This window comes from Ciconia boyciana, chromosome 9 (genome assembly GCF_034638445.1).
Source record: "Ciconia boyciana chromosome 9, ASM3463844v1, whole genome shotgun sequence".
NCBI lineage: Eukaryota > Metazoa > Chordata > Aves > Ciconiiformes > Ciconiidae > Ciconia > Ciconia boyciana.
This window is the reverse complement of record NC_132942.1, coordinates 29,887,257-29,900,862: the sequence shown is the minus strand read 5'-3', so window position 1 is coordinate 29,900,862 and position 13,606 is coordinate 29,887,257. Positions and strand designations below refer to the sequence as shown.

Sequence of the window (13,606 nt, the reverse complement as noted above, 5' to 3'; positions counted from 1 at the left end):
TCCTGAAAGCTTCCTCCCATGAGGGAGGGAGGAAGGAAGAAAGCAAGCAGCTTCCTTCTATGGAGAGTCTCCTCTGCAAACAGGCCTTTTGCTTTAGGTAATCAGCTGCTCTTTGCATGTTTCTTAGGAATTGCAATGTGATGTGTCTGTAGAGGAAGATAACAGGCAAGAATGGACCTTCACACTGTATGACTTTGATAACAACGGAAGAGTCACACGCGAGGTAAGCAAAGTACAGCTGCCCCTTTGTGTGCAGCGTTTGCTAACAAGAGAAGTGTTTTATAATAGGAACATTTTTTCTTCTATGAAATAGAGGTGTCCTGCCAATTTAAACAGCAGTTTCCACGGACCCTTCCCTCCTAGAAACAATCCCACCAGTAGCTTACTGTTTTCAGATGTACTGTACCACTTTTTAAGCTGGTTGTTGTTTAATATCTGGGATTAGCCTTCAAAAAGTAGTACTGGCATTTGAGGAGGAAAAATATCTGAAATAACTGAACAACAAAACACATTGTCAAAATAAACCCCTGCAAATGTATATTGTTCTGGCTTCTATCCTGCTTTTCAGAGTTAAGCTAACCAAATAGCAAGGTTGCTTTCTGACATTCTTTCCAGTAGGACTAACTATACTGTTCTGTTGTTTTCATGAATATTAGGCTGATCTCTGCCTTCTCCCTCCAAGTATAAATAACATTGATGATACTTGCTGGAGGACCATAGTGAATGGCTTTCAAAGCATACCTGTGTACATTTTTTATTATCAGGATGTCTTCAGGTCGTATTTCCTGTGCAAATAAGAAGCCAAATAAGAGGATGTATAGATTAGGATACAGTCCTTTTTCAGAACTATTTCTATCCAAATTGAATGATACTTCTTCTAGAAGAATGTATTTCATTGAGATTTACTGTGATGTGCTGTCATTGATTTTTTTGTGAGGTGTGTTTACTGGCTCCCATGCCTTCAGATAATCAGCTGAAAATTGACAGTGTTTGTCTCTCTTGGCTCCTATGCTGGTGTCTGTGAAAATTACTAAGAACTGATTGAAAGGAATAGGGTAAATACTGAAAGTGTAGTGGCCTTAGACACCAAATGCGGGCAGAAATTTTTCCTAGAAGACTGAAGCAAATCTCTTTTAACATTTATGAACAAATTGCCAAATGTGGTGGTTGTTCAGGGTTTTTAACATGTATATGAACATCATTACTAGGCTTTTTTTATTGTCTCTACTCTGATAGTGCTTTGAATAGTCAAATGAAATCTGTGCCCCTCATGCAAGAGAATAAGCAGATGAAACATTACAGGCCAAGTCCAGAGTTTCAAATGGGAAGACAAGATATAGAGAGAGGGCAAGGAGAAGGGGGCAGGGAAGTAGTGTTGTATTTGTTAATGTATGGGGAACAGAGACCAGAAAGAATGAAATAACTTGCCTGAAGTCTCACAAGAACCTTGTGGCAGATTGAACCCAGATCTTTTGAGACTCAAGGCTAAGTCTTCATTACAAGATTATCGTGACTCTCAAAGAATAGGGGAAAAACACACAAAACCCAAACCCACACACATGGGTGTCCTTTACATTCAGGCATGGAATTCCCATTAATGTCAGTGGGAGTTCCATGTGCTGAATGTAACGAGAATATGCTTTTAAGTATGTATACAATAATTATTTGTGATTATGTGGTACACCAAAGAGCTTAATTTGACTGTACTTAGAGAATAGGTTACAGCCAAATTCTACCTCTCCCTGCTACAAGAACAGACTGCAGCTTAACTGAAACCAAATCTGTGCAGGGATTGAAAATTATACTACTCTGAGGTCTGGAGGTTTCTATATTCAGGCTTGAACCTGTGCCAAAAAAAATTCTTTTAACCAAGGGACCAAATAGGTTGATAATTTTCAGCTCTTTACATGTGACCAAAGATAGAAACAAATAGTATGCACCAGTTTCCCAGTTATGTTACACACTTCTTTTACAAGCTGTTCCAGTGCCATTTGCATAATCCATCTTGTTGGTTGTCTTCTGTTGAGTCCAGATGCAATTTAAGAGTTGTTTGTGCAAGAAAGACTAACTATAGCAGCTCATAGATAATCTTAGTCACAAAAGAGGAATTTCAGTCCCTTCATATGACATAGAATTTCTTGTTCTATTAGCCCCTGAGAGACTGGCAGTCAACATACTGGGCTTGATACTCTCATTTGTTAAGCAGCTCTGCTCCTGATCCAGCAAAGGACTTAACGATGGCGAATGTTAAACATGTGAATAGTTTCAATTAAAATGAATGGAACACATGCTTTGAGTTAAAAGTATGTGAAGCACATTGCTGGATCAGGGACAGAATGGACAGTCTGAGGAAGAGGGCTGATCTGTACCAGTGCCGTTTAGTGAGCTGATGAAAATTCTTTCAGCTTTTCTAAACAAAGGTCCAGTGTTCTGGTGAGAAAAGCTTAGTGTGGACCTTTTCTCCTTTGCAAATTTCACTTTAATGTCTCCTGGATTTATAGCCAGATTTAACAGAAAGATGAAATTTCTTAAATCAGATTTCTATCTGTAGACCTTGAGGTGCTTTACAAAAAGAAGTCAGCCTTATCATTCTTGTTTTTCGTGTTGGAAAAGTGAGACACTGGAAGGGAAAGTGACTTGCCCACCCACATTTGATTCAAAGTCATTGCGTTTAAAACATTGGACTTCATGTCCAGAGAGTTTCCAAAGAAATACACAGTGTTAGATTAAGTTTGTAAAAGACATGTAGGTGGGGTGCAATTTTACAAGTGGACTAAATGTTTTTTTCATTAAAATGTTTGAAAATTGTAAATAATATATGGATTTAGTTACTGGATAAAACTTCCCTTGGGTTTTACACAATGACAGATCACTGCAAGATCATTCAAATTCCATCTTAGTGAAATTTCTTCTGGATCTTAACAACATCTTCAGAACTTCATACTGCTTTGATTTCCTCCTAGAGTCTGTATGACTTATTCCGTAGTCCTTATAATTAGAAATTCAGATCTAGTCATGCTTCTTGAAGAGATACACCCATTATGAAAGCATAATTATTGGGATGGCAAATTATAAAATTAGCATTACTGTATGTTATTAAACTACTGCTTTTTCTGTCATAGAAGAGAACCATTTTTCAGTCCTTTTGGTGTAGTGGGAGATAACTTTTCCTGCTCTAATATGTATATTACAAAACTTGGCTAATAATGTTTCTCTTCATTCCGTAAGCCATAAGAGGACAATTCATGATGTACTACAGGCCTTTTTAGAACTGACAGCTGCACTGTAATTATCTTCACATAGATATTTGTAATCGGACTTGAAACTTGGATAATTGAACTAATGTGTTTTGATCCATGAGGTTTTATATTGAGCTCTCTGAATGTAATTATACTTCATAAACACTAGCCTTTTTTTTTTTTTCCCAATCAGTTCTTTCTTGGAAAATTGAGTTTCTTTGGTGAGAGACTGCACAGGAATAAGCACACAAGAAAGTTGCTTGTCAGGAGTAAAAAAAAGGGAATTTCTTCTAGACTAGTTGTTGAGTAGATAGCAAGTGAAGCTCCTTTCAGGTTCCAAATAAGAATGATTCAAAAATATATGTGATCAAACAAAGCTGATGTTGCAACAAAAACATCCTGCTGTATGTAAAAATCAGACTACAAAGTACAAATGAGACATTTGTACTTTTCTTTTTCTGAGGGAGTGGTAATGAACTGATATTGATGTTTCTGTTCATGCATTTTTAATGTTAAAAATGTTCTTTGTATCTTACATTAACTACCCAATTTTTCCTTTTATGTTTCCTTTATCTTTTTTTTCTTTCCCTTTTTAGTTATTTTTGCTTAGATCCTCTGTAATGAGTGAAAAGGTTTGAGGTTATTTCTGCATTCAGAAGTCAGCGCCAAATCTTTGACTTGGGGAAGGGTACTGGCTTTTCTGGGGCTACCATTTATCAGCCTGACCCTTATCTTGAAATTTGCTGGTTTTCACTGTGTTTGTCAAGATTGTATTGACTCATGATATAGAAACATCAATGGAACCAACAGATAGAGGAGTAGTGCCTGTCTGTATCAGAGGGGCCATCACTTCAGCCATTAGATTTGGTGGATTTGTGCCAGAGAGAAATATTAAGAGAAAATGTGACTTTCTCTTTTGGTTTTGAGGGGAGCCAAAGACATCTCTCCCAGGCGAGTTACAAAGAATCAAACGGAATGTTTCCTTTCAGTGTTATTAAACTCAGTGGGGTTTGGGGTGGGGGTGGGGTTTATTGTTGTTTTTCTGGTTTGGGGGTGTGTGTGTGCAAATGTCTCATTCTGTTAAATTAATCCCACTGGAAAAGCCTCTTAGTTTCCTTTACAGAATCTCTAGTTTGCTCACTAGTCTTATGACTATAAGCTACACTAATACTGGAAAAATAGGGTTGTCCCTGTACCACTAATGTTCCTTAGAAGTAAAAAATTAATACCTGGAATAGGGACTTTCTCAGTCACATGAGTTCTGTAAGGAATGAAGAATACTTCAATGTAATTTGCTCTTGTTCTTTTTTGCAGACCCATTAGTTTCGCTGAATGTTCTAAATTCCTGCTAATCTCCTACTGGAGATCTGTAAAGTATTCTGTGGATACATGTGTGAGTGGAGCATACATGTGTGGCCTTAACTGTTTGCTTTTTAGTATTTTTAATGCAAGTATTTCTGGCAATCTATTAAAGTTGCTCTTTTTAACATACTTTGCTGTATTAGCTGCTTGATAAAATAGGATGTGAAAAACATACAGAATAACACTGTTAGATCCTTCAGCCCTGGAAAAAACAACTGTAGTGTTCAATAAGCAAGACACAAATAAATCTGGGTATGATATGTGCTGGCTGTTTGGATACTACCCAGCAAGCATTTGTTCTCCTCTTTGAGGGAAAAATATCATAGTTTCAGTTTTCTTACTTGATAAAACTAGCTATCCCAGCAGAAATTCTGCACACTAGAAGCCCTTCAGAAGTTAGTTAGATTCATGCAGCCTACTTCTCCTCTAAATATAGTCTGTTTGCTGTAAAGGAGATAAATCTTCTTTTTTTTTAAATTCTTATTTCTCTTTACCCATTTAATATACTAATTTAAAAATCCACAATTATTTTTAACTAGAAATGGTTTAAAAGTACATTTCAGTAAAAAACCAAAGCAAATTATATTTTTGGAAAAATCGGAAACACTGAAAAATCTGTTCTTGTTTATTTTTCATGTAAAAAGGGAGGACGTTCGAGAAATGTGGGATGAAACTTCTTGTACGGGAAGTGCTGAGCAGTCTTAAGCAAAGCAGTTGCAAAATCATAAAAATCGTAATCCGTTGTGCAGAAAAGTTAGATTCTTTGGTAGATGGTCTCTGAGACATGCTGGTTGGTGTACCAGAAGAGAGCAAAATTCAACTAGCTTTTATTCTTGATCTTTGATGCTAAATTTCTTGAGGACAGTGAAATGCACAAGCTGGTGTGTAGAAGGTAAAGCTGTCTCAATGGTTTTAGGCAGTTCTTTAAGGAATTTAAATGCAGATAATGTTCAGTGGGACAGCTTTCAAGGGGAACATAAATTGCCTCAGTCTCCTGGAGGGCTACTGGAACACGAAAATTCTTTTGGGGTAAATATAGACATAACTATAAAATACAAATTTTGTAACATTATTTTAATGATCTAATGCTACTAATTTGACAGGAAGCCATTACCATATTAGCTGCCAAAAAAGGGCTCTGAGAAGGTAGTTTTAGTCACTGCTCAAAACTTGTTGACGAAGACCATTCCTACCAGATCAGTGCCTCAGGCATTTGTATGTTATAATTGTGAAGCAATAACTGGAAAGCAACGGGAGGTTCAAGCTGCCTTGTAGCTGGTACCTACTCAGCCAGGACCTTGGTAGATGACAGAGTAGCGAATGACCCAAGCAGACTTGTTTGACCAAATCAGAACTGTCAGTTTGCTAGAATTTCCAACCCCAAATTAGGACCACAAGTAAATGAATCCTATAATAAAAATGTTGTTGTCGGTATTTAAAAGATCAGCATAAGCATTAAGGGGTTACTTATGGATATCCCTAACCTCGATCTTGGTATATATCCAGTCTGACAACCACGTTCATTCAGTGCCAGAATGCAAAGCAGTTCAGATTGTCGTGGAGGAAGCTGGGTATTAAACATGTAATGAAATGCACAGACAGCAGAGCATAAGGCCACAAGGTGTCCTGATACCTCTGTGCAGCCTCTTAAACTGCTTGGAGCCTGGATGTTAATTTGGGTTAATTCAGGCCTGTTTGGCCGAGAGATGTAAATTGTCCTGATGTGATATGTGCATGTACATATTTCTGACTTGCCAAGTATGTGTCACACAAATGCTGCATCTGGCCTTCCTTGACAGCATTTGGGAGTACTTTTTAAACTGCTGAGTCCAGCAGCTTGTTGAGAAAGACCTTCACAGAACACAAGGGCAGATTGTATGCCAGTTAGCAAGTTAGACCTCATCACTGGAAAAAAATAATGTAAAAGGACAGTGGGAGTAAAGACTTTTTGTCTTTGCCTATTGAAGTTAAAATAGACTAGATGATCAGCTTGTACAAACATCCAGTGTAGCTGAAAAAAGGAAGGAGGGTAGATTATTGTGAATGAAAGAGTTGACAATAACCTCTTGATAATAGCCTTGTGTGGAAAGATGCCATGTTGGCTAACCCACACTTGTTAAGGAATGTATGGGATAGGCTCCATTCACCAAAGTGCTGGGTGTATGAAGCCCTGTTAAGAATAAATATGGTGCTTAAGTATTCTGCTGAAGGGGAAGTTTTGGCTTATCGAGGTGTAGGATTATAGCACAAGGGTCCTAGAACATAATTTATGGAGGGTGTATAAAACAACAGATATGGTTTGTTTGTCTGTCTGTGTTCTTGCTTGGTTGGGTTTTTCTCATAGATGAAATAAAATTCCAGCCCTTCAAGCTGGCTGTCAGATACGGCTGTGTCTATTTAGAGGTCTGGCTAGGTTTCGAATTAGGGTGGAAGTGTGAGAAGTGAAATGTGTTAAAGAGCTGTGAGGTGTCCACCAGATTGTCACAGAGCAGTCTTTCCCTCATTCAAGCTTTAGACGGTGGTTCTAGTCAAGAGGATGGAAAGTGGCTGCTGACATGGTAGTAACAGCCCATATGTAGAGACTCTTGTGGCAATGGTAGAAAAAATGTCAGTGGGGAAATAAAAGAGAAACTGCAAAATCTGCTCTCTTTTTGTGAATAAGTTGTCTTGAATACACAAGTCTGGAGAAATTCTACTGAGTGCAGAAAAGTTAGAGAGGGTACATGTTACGACAAAGTCTGGACCCTCTAGGATTAGTTATTGATTCTGCCTATTGAGCTGGAAAATCGCCTACTGTAAAATCATTTGTCCTGGCCATAAGGTCAGTATTTCCCTAAATTCTGTGTGAGTAGAAATTAGTATTTCTGTCACCTTTAAAGCTGGTTAGATAACGAGGACTGTGTGGTATATTGACTACTAAAGTGCTGGGACCCATTAGGGCATACTAAACTTTGACCTGCTGTTGTTACGGGCATGACCCCTCGGCAAAGGAAAAGTTGTAGGGGTTTTGAATTTTTATAGACCTGACTCTTAATCCTCAGAACCAGTTATACTTAACAAAGGATGATTTAGGTATTTCCTTTGTGCTCACAGGCATCTGGAAAGAGCTTAGGTACTAGGATAGATCAAGGAATAGGAAGACCAGCATGGATAAATTCTCAGATATACATTGAATGGGATCTTTATAGCCTGCAATGATCAGTATGCTTTGGCCTTAGGTTGGTGCCCAAGATCAATTTTGGTGAAATTCCTTTGGGGAAAAGCAGTGAGCCAAGAGATCTCTTTGTCATCCTGGCAGTTTAAGGTAGTACCCTATTTGAGCCTGGCTGGATTAGGTCAACCTGAGAGACCTTTGAGCATCACCAGCTACTAAACAGCATTTCTCCTGTTTGAAACAATTGGCTTATTAAAATTGGCTAGCATTCTTTCTGATATAGCCAGACATGTAAGCATTTGTTCACATCCCATTGCCTTCAAAGAGATGTGTGAAGAATGTTCTGTAATAGGCCTGACTGGATAATCTCTGCTGTTCAAAAATGTAAGTTTAGAACTGGTTTGAATTTTGCAAAATAAGCTAGACCCCAATACACATATGGTAGACTGACATTCAGACATAATTTATTTCCAAACCTGAGGTTTACAGTTCTGCCACTTCTCTTACTGGTTTTCCTCTATATAATCAACCATTTAACTATCCCAAGAAAAAATCCCAAGAAGTAATAAGACTGTAATGTCCAAGATTTTCTTCAATTCCTGTATTTGTTTTGGTCATTTGAACTCAATTTTTTAGTGCAGTATGAATGGTTATCCCTGGGTTCTGTTGAAACCAAAGAAAAGAAAAGGCAGAACACAATTTTGCTTATTCACAGTTTGGGAAACCTGAATGCCTTGTGCTGTTAATATTGTTTTGATCTGGTTTGCCCCATTTCATAAATCTTACACCATTTGATCAAGAAGAATATGGATCTACTTGAATCATTCTCTTCTCTGTCTGTGAGCTATATTACAGTCTATATTAGAAAAAATTGGGGTTAACAGAAGAGAAAAGTGGATCCTTTCTTGTAAGGTCCTGTGCAAGTTCAGCTCTTTTAAATTCAGTGACTTCTGAGGATATTTCAGCATTTAACAGTCCCAAGTCCAAAACAGTTATAAGTATCAAAGCTGTAGGTTTCATACCATTTTCACAATAGTGTGTCTTTTTGTGTTTCAACCCAACTATAGGATATTACCAGCTTGCTTCATACCATCTATGAGGTAGTTGATGCATCAGTAAACCATTCTCCTAGTTCCAGCAAAACTCTGCGAGTGAAGCTTACTGTGGCACCAGATGGCAGCCAGAAGAAAAAGAGCATCTTGTTAAATCATACTGGTAAGGATGTGCAATCAGCTGTTGGAAAAAATACAAAAAACTTGAAGAATCCCTTAAAAATCCATCTTTGTATTTTGTTAATACAAATAAATATATACTTAAAGGCAAATAATTACTTAAAGGCAAATAATTATGTGGGTATTTTAAATGCCATGAACCTGTTTTCACATCTCAGATGCAAAATTGTGTACTCTCTTTTCAGTATCTCTTAAGCAAATTAGGGTCCCTCTCCTGACTGGTTGTTTCCTCCTGGCAGCAGCAATAACCCATATGTTGTGTAATTGTCTTTGTGTCCTACAAGGCAGATTAAAGGCCTTTTCAACTTGTACCACTTTAACTCTGCTGATATTACAGCACTCAGTTTGTGTGGAAACAGGTGTAGTGGGATAAAATGTTTTTTGCAAGTGCATAGCTATCTCTGCTGCTGGATAAGAATAAACAATTAAGCATAAGTAACCTTTATGAATCTATGTATAAAATTTGCACATTTTTCTGTAGTGACAGAGTCTGCCATTATAAAATAGATTATACTCTGATGACTTATTCACCTTATATTCACTCTAATAATAGTTGTATCTGTATAATTACTTGAGTAGATTAAGTAGTACTAAATTAAAATACTTAAATTATTTTAAGTAATACTTCAGTAGAAAATGTGGGCACCTTATCCAAAAGGAGAGTCTCATTACCTCAGTTTTAATATATACATCCATTCAATTAAGTGCAGACAAGCAAACTTGCACTGCTGGGGAGCTATGTGATGCATTAGTACAGCATCAAGTTCCAAACTACCGAGCCCTCCTCAGGGACAAGTGTATCAGTGTGAACGTGGCTCCATTTAACCTGCCACATGGCTTGCAGCCTAACCCTGACTAATGTCCTACAGTCAAGGTTATGTCTGCCTAAAATCTATTGTGTGGACAAAAGCACTTTTGAGAAGGTTACACAAAATGATACGTTACATCTTGATCTACCGACAAGAAAAAATGTATTTGCAATGTAGCATATTAGTTATGCTGATCAGCAGGACAGTAATGTGAGAATAATATACTTTCTCTTGTTGGCAGATTTGCCGAGTGCCAGGCATAGAGCTGAAAGCAAAGCTAATGAAGAAGTAAGAAGCTTGGAGAAGAAGCAGCGGGCTTCTCTCAGGTAAGGGGAAAAAACCCTGTCCCCTGACAGGCACTGGGTACCTCTGAGGAAACCTCAACCACTGCTTGCTTGCTTGCTTGCTTGCTTGATTTTTAATACTTACATTAAAATAGAGGAATTACAGGCTTTTTCACCGTGGAACCTTCAGCAGATTCCATGGGTGGATATTTTGTATATTAAAACAAAAAAGCAAATCTGTAGCACCCACTACTCAAATTTTCTTCTTCCGTTGGCTCTTTGGAGGACATGCAGTGTCTTTTTAGATGCCATCTGCAAATATTGTGCCTACTAGCGGAGTTTATAGCACAGCCTTTTGGCTAAAAGTGTCCTAAAACCTTTTCATCTTCATAGAGGCCAGCTCCTGCCTTTCTGTCCTCCTTCCAGCCCATCTTTTTCACTGGTCAACTCAGTTAGCTCCAAGCTTTATTAAGTCAATCTTGTTTACCAAGTCATAACCAGACCTGCTTCTCCTTACCGCCTTTCCTCCTAAAGGAAGCAGCTTTGAGCTGGCACTGTGTGTACAGTACCTAGCGGAAGGAGGAAAAAATGGAGCTCACAGCAGAGCAGCAGACAATCAGCTTTACAGCAAGTGGTCTACATAGGCTATGTCCTGCAGAGTAAGTGACAAGCAAGAGCTTCCAGCACGCTGCCAGCTCCATGCTCCGTTCTGCTGAGGTGGTTCTGGCTTATAGCAGCTGTGGGGTGGCTCAACTCCACTTACAAAGTGTGTTTGTACATTTGGTAGGAGAAGTAAGTTCATCTCTTTCTTACCCCACAGTGACTTAGCAGAGTGGCCATCTCTGCTGACTCCCACCTGCCAGAAACCATGCTTCCCCACCACCACATCAGCTTTAGGTCAACTTCTTCCTTACAGAATTAGTTATTAGGTAGTACCCATGTAGGAATTAGCCTGCTTGCTTAGAAGAAATATGTTTAATGTAATCTTGCAGGAAACTGGGATAATTTAATTTGTCTTTTTTTTTCCGTAAGTTTCAGAATACATTTCACCAGTTGAAAAAATACCTGCCTGTTGTCTTTCAGTGGAATGCAGCCTGGGTGTCTCAGAGTGCATCCATTTCCAATAAAGCACAAGCATAGTGGTTTCTTTTATGACGAGCTGCAGGTACACTTGCAGCCATCTATGGATTAGATAAAAAAAGGTTCTTAGTTCTTCCCTAACAGAATGTACAATATTATTTTGAATGCCAGTCCAGAACAGGCCTTTTTCCTCTGAAAATGTGTAATCATGTGTATCTGTCCTGTTATCATGAGTTCTACCTACCTGATGGATATTACCTGAACTTCAGAGTATGTGATAATCATTTGCAATGTATTTTTCCAGTATTAGATTTTTTTACAGCTAAGAAAAATTTTTAATCTCTCAGTCACATGTAGGCATGCTATTCCTTTTCTGAATTTGGTATTTTAATGGATAGAAAACCAAACCAAAACCAGATAATTTTGATGCATTTTAATGTAGATCAGTTGCTCCAAACAGGTCATCTTGGTGTATAGGTGTGATCTGGTTTAGGATTTTGTTTCACACTAAGGCAGAGGGAAGTGTTTTCTGAAATGCTACAGTAATGACATTGAATGATTAGTTGCATTTGTTTCTTCAGCTGCAAATTTAAAAAAATAAAAATCCACTTTTGGCTTTCCTTGGATTTAGGGATATTTGTCCAAATACTTAATAAACTTATCAGGAGAAGGAGTATTCTGTCTTCTTAAAAATGACAGCAAAACAATGCCTCCCTTTTTTGGATAGAGTAAAAATGCTAGTGAGTTATCCCAGTGAATAAATCCCAGTACAATCAAATTTCAGATTAAAAGAAGACTAAAATGACTTCTAATCTTCTGTTAGCAACTCTGTACAAAATCTTCTGTGAACTAAGGAATACTCCATGGTTTTGCTTGCTGGCCTAGATGTGGTGTTCAGATTCCCTCTGCCCATTAGCAAAGGTTTGCTCTGTGTGAATTTAATGGACTGTTTTTGTTTGATAATCTATTGCAAAAATTCCCTTTCAGTTTGAAGTCCCCCTCCCATCCACCTTAAAGTCCTGGTTTTGCAAATGTAGTGGTTTTATGAACAGCAGCCATTTCCACTTAAATCCACAGTCATAGAGGCATAAATGTTGGGGTAGAATCCCAACTCATCCCTTTAGTTAGAGGCTTCCTAAACTGTATCTTGAGCTGAGCAGATCAGCATCAGGCAACTGTCAGCATCTGACAGTTTTTGTTGCATCTCATTAGACGTGGACAGGACAAAGAATGTCCTGTTCACACTGTGCATGTTGCAGGGATGTTTGTGCACTCTGGCCAAATTGGTAACCCTCAGGAAAGCTTCCTGAGGCTCATATCAGAATCTCATGATATTAATGCAGAGGTTTCCCCTTTGAAAGCAGCAATGAGGACTTGTGAGAAGTGCACACGTTTCACAAACTCAGTCACTTAGGAATTCTAGGCAAGATGTGATTAATATTCAAGATAATGTTTTTAACCTGAAGGTGGGAGATAGATGGGTTAGATTTTTTCATCTGCTGGAAGCTACAGGCAGGAGTTTTCACCTCCTGTAAGGCTAATACAAGTATCAAGATCAAGTAGCTAGATTCATAGCTAGCTTGCCTGGCATGTGTGGTACAAAATGGATGGTGGAAGAGCACTGGCAGGCAACTTTGTGGATTGGGTGTCTTCATGCCATTCTAGTTTATATTTCACTTAGTGCAACAAGGAAAATATGATGCACACCAGCCTCTAAAACATCTTCCTTTTACCCACAGATATGCATTCTCACTCTCTCTTTCCTGCTTAAGTGATTCCTCCCTGACTGGCTTAAACTCTATGTTATCAGTGAGCATAGCTTTCAGGAAACGTCCTTGCATTTTTCTACCCAGCGCTCTGTCACTGCTCTATTCCCCTTACCTACTATATTGCTGTGTGATAATTACCATTAGGATGACACTCCAGCGTGGGAATTTTAGAAAGGGCTTTCATACACTTCACAAACACTTAAGCAGATGGGGTTTTTTATTAAAAACAAAACCAAACCAAACCAAAAAACAGTAACAACACTGTATATTTTTACACACTGTGCTTGACGTATGGTTGATGCATGCCTGTGTCTTCCCATGTGTATGCAGGAGAACACTGTGGGCCTGGATGCCAGACGCTTCAGTTCTCAGAAGTACTTAAAGTTCTCTTTGACAGTGGAGCACATCTCTCATCAGTATATAATTGCCTCACTGTGTATATTTGCATGAATATTGTTGAGCGTCATTTTGCATGTAAGAAAGCTATTAGAATGCAGGGCTGGCGTAGTTTTTCTTCACTGTCTTGATGAGAGATTGAATTTATTAGAGTAACAAAAAAACAGGTTCCCTGTTAACTTAGTTTTCAACAGACAGAGCTGTATACAGTGTTGCTTAATTGTGTTGGATCAAACCCAGTGATGTTTTTTCTGGGTTAACAGTGCATTGTCTTCAGCACA

General features: G+C 38.3%; 1 protein-coding gene across 6 annotated transcripts in view; it reads left to right on the top strand.

The window, feature by feature from the left end:
* The window catches only part of NKD1 (NKD inhibitor of WNT signaling pathway 1), a 115,765-nt gene that overhangs the window by 92,888 nt on the left and 9,271 nt on the right, over window positions 1–13,606 (top strand). For 5 of the 6 annotated variants that reach the window (XR_012044166.1, XR_012044169.1, XR_012044167.1 and 2 more), the window contains 3 exons: window positions 128–223; window positions 8,823–8,970; window positions 10,038–10,122. Coding sequence is in view for 2 of the 6 variants with exons in the window: in XM_072873158.1 (XP_072729259.1) it covers window positions 128–223; window positions 8,823–8,970; window positions 10,038–10,122 (329 nt within the window). In the remaining 4 variants the exon portion in view is untranslated. The remainder of the gene's footprint in view (window positions 1–127; window positions 224–8,822; window positions 8,971–10,037; window positions 10,123–13,606) is intronic. The other variant, XM_072873159.1, reaches the window with a different exon arrangement.